At 33.9% G+C, this 5,608-nt stretch overlaps 1 protein-coding gene across 1 annotated transcript; it reads right to left on the bottom strand.

Moving 5' to 3' along the window:
- Positions 1-2,112: 2,112 nt before the first annotated feature.
- LOC148849067 (histone H1-like) lies at positions 2,113-3,230 on the bottom strand. Its single transcript, XM_088950142.1, has 2 exons — positions 2,976-3,230; positions 2,113-2,728 (listed from the first exon to the last, which is right to left on the bottom strand). Exons 1-2 carry the CDS (start codon positions 3,159-3,161, stop codon positions 2,276-2,278), a joined length of 639 nt encoding a protein of 212 aa, XP_088806268.1. The 5' UTR covers positions 3,162-3,230; the 3' UTR covers positions 2,113-2,275.
- Positions 3,231-5,608: the final 2,378 nt, after the last annotated feature.

Here is a 5,608-nt window from a genome sequence, read left to right as displayed (position 1 = left end):
CATGTCTGTTCCCTGACTATTTTCCACCACCGGTTGCAATTCTTGGTAGCGGTTGTGGTTTTTTCGTGGTGGTTGCGGTTTCTTGGTGCTGTTGCATTTGGTAGCAGGAGTCGTTATTTAGGGATTTATCATTCTTTACGGTTTTCTCTTATTGTGCTACTTTGTTCTTTCCTTTGAAGGCCCCTCCTGTCTTTTTCCCTCAGTTTTGATGGGTGGAGATTTTGGTGGATGGAGATTCTCTGGAATGATGCTTCTTCTATCGGTGATTCTCACCGTTTGTCAATTACAAAAGTCATTTATCTTCTCTTTTATCCACAAGTAATTATGTGTATTTTGTTCTTTCTAAGAATTTATTTCACTTTCTTGTTTGATACTATTACCAATTCTTTGTATTCATGCAAGTTTCTTGATGGAATGAAATATGCTTTACTTCAAACAAAAATCCCTCTCATCAAGTTTCAAACCATAAAAGCATAGTAGGCAATATTAATAGTTTTTTTTTCAAATTTAGTTCAAAGAGGCCATTTAAGGTACATCCACCCCAAATTGGTCAAAACCCTAATACACCTTCTATAGGGGCATATTAGGAAGCTTATGATATGGTACATATCAATTTTACAAGCCAATATGATATTTTGAATCTTACATTGTCTTATATTTAAGTTATTAACTTCCATTAATCCTTGACCAAAACACGCTATCTTTGAATTTGGTCACTCTCATTCGTCAGTCACTTCCCTCTTATTAAATCTTATATTTAGGGTATTAACTCCATTCTTTTATTGAATTCTACATTAATTAACCATTTTAAAGAAAAAAAATATGACAAAGGATCAAATAGCCAAATAGCCCAACTTGGCCTTTGGACGGGCTTGATCACAAATTTGAACCCACAGACTTAACCTCGGGCCTAAAAGCCTAAGCCCAACTATGTTACAAGCCAGACTCGGGATTTGTTAAAAAAGCCTAACCCAACCTATAAGTTAAATTAAAAAACCCTAATATCCTAACCCTTCTTCTCATTCATCTCTTTCTTGTCTAAGTTGGCTTAACCGAACCTCTTAGTTTCAACAATGACTCACAACCTCACACTCCCAAATAAACACTCACCAATGCAACTAATAAACTCCCACAGACCAACTCGACAAACACAATCACCAACAATGAATCATTTCTTTTGTTGTTAAGTCAAGCTTAGGCCTAACAAAATCATATTTATGAAGAATAAAAACCCAACCCAAACCAGGCCCCATGAACGGGTCTTTGGTGACAAACTAACAATTCAACCTTTAACATTAAATAAGTGAACCGTATAAGTTATAATTAAACAATAACAATAATGAAAAAAATATATGAAAATACAAAAAATTGTAAAAAACATTTTAAACACATTTCTAATATTATATATTAAACAAAAACAAATATAATAAATAATAAAAATTTGGGATAAGTTGACTACAATCCCAAATTATAGATAATATTAAAATTTTAAAAACACATTATATGTTATCACCATCGATTGCATGCAAAACACGTACATATCCAATTTATCACATAACATCTTAAAATCTTAAAAATCTGACACCCTGTTAAGCAAATGGGCAATAGCACTTGCATCGATGAGATGATGACCACTGCCGGTATTTAACCCATGCATCTACCTGGTCAACTTCTCACTTTAAATAGATCAAACCAACTAGTGGAACCCTCTTTGGTCATACCGACCACCACTTCACAAACTGTAAATATTACTTCTCCCCATCATTATATAGCCAAAACTCTGAATCGATAGATGTCACAGAAGGTATCAATTGGACCGGATTTGATCAAATCGGGTATGAATACCCTGGATCACTTTTGGACCGGTCCAATTCAAAGTATTATTATCTTCCATCAGTGGATCCAATCCGCCCAAATTGATTTTGATTTGGACGGCCCAACCCAAAACCGGATCATTGATAGATTGACGTCAAATGATGCCTTGGCCCAATAACGATGAAGCCCGTCCGAAATCATTCACCGAATTAATTTTCCTCAAAAACAAGAACATTCTCACGATCACACACGCACAACAAGTGAGACAGAGAGCGAAGAAAACCGCCACAACAAGACTTGCCAAAGCGCAGAGAAAAGCTAAATATTTACATTCATTAACCCTAAATTTGCAAACTGAACAACTCCTAAGCCCAGAAAGGAGATTTGGTTGATCGATCCATGTATTTACAGGAACCAACTAAGAAAACAAGAAAAGAGGCATCATTTCTACTATGTTCAATCAGGCGGCGGCCTTCCTAAATTTCTTCGCAGCCGGGGACTTGATCGATTTGGGTTGCTTCGGCCTCGCCGGAGTTGCCTTCTTTGCCTTCTTTGCCTTCTTCACACCAATCTTCTTCGCGGGCTTGGCGGCCTTCTTTGGTGTAGTATCAGATTTCTTTACGGATTTTGCCTTCGGAGCGGCAGAAGCGGTTTTGGGCTTCTTGGATTTTTTCTCTACAGAAACTTTAGAGCCCTTCACAACCTTTTCCTTTTTACCCGACTCAGATAACTTGAAAGAAGCTTTAATTTTGATCAGTTTGCCCTTAGCCACACAGTTTTTCAACTGGAGGGCCAATATTTTCCTGAAATTTGCTGGAAGAACATCCTTGTGCTTTTCTTCCATATACTTGGCAATGGCGTAAGGGCTTGATCCGCTCTTCTCGTGCAGAGCCAACAACGCTTCCTTGATCATCTGCAGAACCACAATCCACCCATTTAGATTGAAAGATCCATTTAGAAACCCCAAAAGGCGTACATAAATGAAGTAAAACCACACAAATTTTAAAAACAAAAATGCAAATTAAAAGGAAAAGGGAAGAAACAAAAAAACAAACAAGAGAACTTCAAACCATTCAGTGCTTTTATGGAAAACACAATTTAGTTTCAGAGATGCTAAAACAACGTCACAAAGGAAAAAGAAACTGAATGAGGGACGTTACCTGGAAGTAAGGAGGATGAGCCGGATGAGAAGCCTTGGACGCCTTCGCCTTCTTCTCCTTGGGAGCCTTCACCTTCTTCTCCTTCACAGGCTTCTCGGAATGAACAGGCTTCTCCGCCACTGGAGCCTCAGCCGGCGGTTGCTCCACCGCCACCGTCGTAGCCTCACCTTCACCGGCCGACGACATCACTAGAGAACAATAACCACGGATATGAACGCTGAAGATATGAAGGAATAATGCGAAAATATTTTACTCTGACGAAATTCAAAATCACGAGCAATCACATTTTATAGCAGACTCTGGTTCTGGTCTCGAAAACAAAGCTAAACTCTAATTGGCTGGTTTCAGGTCACACGGATCGCAATCTTTTCTAAGAACCGATCTTGACCGTCCATGTGGACATTTATCTAAACGTTATATTATTAGCTTTTAACTGCATGATAGATATCTGCATTGTCTTTCCCTTCTCATCCGAAGCAAACACAGAGATGACTTGACAAAGGGTTTCCATTTGTTCCTTCTAGAGTGTGTCATTCTGTGCTTCCTTCTCATCTTTTAGCCCAAATTTCTCAGTGTCTGGTTGGTTTCTCTCGATGTTGTTTTTACTGGAATAAAGAGGAGAAACCAAGGATTCTAATGAAACCTTAATGGGTTAAAATGGTTACCATTTGAGCATCATTTTGGGGCTTCAAATAAAACCAGATTGTTAACTAATAGTGGAGTCTAGGAAAGTAAGAGACGCCTGACGCCCATTGTTTTGTTGGTTTCTTCCTTGGTGGTTATACACTTATGGTATAGCCTATACAAGCATACTAACACAAGAAAACCAAACACAAAAAGAAACAGAAAAAAAGATACCGCACTTTCAGACTGTCATTCCAGGGACATTCTAAAGATAGAAGGGGTCAAACTAGAGTAGCACAACCAAAATATCTAGCAATTAAAAGTCTTAACAACATTTCTTGAATTAGAAAAGATAGAAATTGCAAATAAAATAAAAATTATTTTCAAATTATAGAAACTATAGGTATTGAAAAACAAAATCAGAAAATAAAAATTGTAAAAAAACATCAAAAATTATAGAAAAAACCTAGAAATTGCAAATAAATAACAAAAAATACAGGAAATTTTATAGATTGTAGAAAATAGAAAAATGTAAAAAAAAAAAGAAATTATAACAAAACACTAAAAATTAAAGAAAATTAAAAACAAGAAAATTAAAAACTGAAAAAGACCATTTTTCCTCTAACTCACCATTCAAGGGTAATTTGGTCACGAAATTTGTTATTTATGCTGATATGAACACCTCTATTAAGAAGCATTAATGGTGCACTAATGGAATGTGAGCTTTGGAAAATAAAAACTTACTGATACCGTGAGTTTTAGACATTTTGAAAAGTGGTTGTGAGTTTAAGAGAAATGTTGAAAACTCATGGTGAGTTTTAGATAATTTCACATAAATTAATAATTTCAATAATATAAAAGCACTTTTAAAATCTACCTAACAAAAATAGTGTCTTCATCTAGGTGATGGTAAGAACTTAAATCATTTTGGGTCAAATGGGTCGATCCATGTTGTCATGATTAAATAATAAAATGAAAAAAAAATAGAAATTAAAAAATTGGGATCATTTTTAACATGCATATTAAACAATAATAAGTATGATAAATAAGAAATATTTTTATTAATGATGGAAATGGAATGTAAATTTAAAACCAATTAGAAATAAAAATATTTTCATATTCTACTCATTAAATCCTATATTTAAGATATATTTTTCTCATCCTTAAATTCTTGTAGTTAAATCCACAATATTAATTTTAGTAGTATACAAATAAATATTTTGAAAACAAAACCATTTCCTTCTCACCCTGTGGTGGGCAAGCAATTCGACCACTTGGGGTCAAATGGATTAATAAATAATGTCATAATTAAATAATAAAAAATTAAAATAAATAACTATAAAATGTAATAAGTATTTATATTAATGATAAAAATGGAATTCTAAATTTAAAATCTACTTAGAAATGAAATGATGTCATAATCAAATAAAAAAAATTAATAATATAAAATACAAAGAATCACAGAAAAAAGATAAAGAAATTTTGGGCATATATTTATAAAAAATAAAATATTGGGTACATCACTAATATTATGTATTCATTATATTGAAGAAAAATAAGTTTTATGCATAAGAAATAATTTTATCAATGATGGAAATGTAATACAAAATTAAATGTCAACCTAAAAATCAAACTATTTTTCTCTCTAGATGGTGGTTTAGTGTATTGAGTCAAATGATACCACGGACAAACAAAAATTAAGTGCGATAAGTAAAAAATATTTTATATAATGTAAATGAAATATATAATTTGAAAGGAAAATTATAGTCAAAGTCAATTGTACATTTAAAATTAGGTTGCAGGTTGGTCTAAAAACCAACATAACTTTGACAACTAGCTCTACATTTCAAATTATAAAAAACCCCCTCCATGTCATCGGAGGCTTATATGGTTGTTGCCAATATCGAACTTTTAGTCCATGTTGGACACAACAAAAAGCCTATATCAAAAATAGGTTTTTAGTTTCTCTCCCACTCCATCTGTCTCGTGATCTCCTTCCCTTCTCTCTC

The sequence above is a fragment of the Nelumbo lutea genome, chromosome 6 (assembly GCF_056320005.1).
Source record: "Nelumbo lutea isolate HS-2025 chromosome 6, American lotus-T2T, whole genome shotgun sequence".
NCBI classification, from domain to species: domain Eukaryota; kingdom Viridiplantae; phylum Streptophyta; class Magnoliopsida; order Proteales; family Nelumbonaceae; genus Nelumbo; species Nelumbo lutea.
The sequence above is the reverse complement of the archived record's forward strand: the minus strand, read 5'-3'. Positions and strand labels throughout refer to the sequence as shown.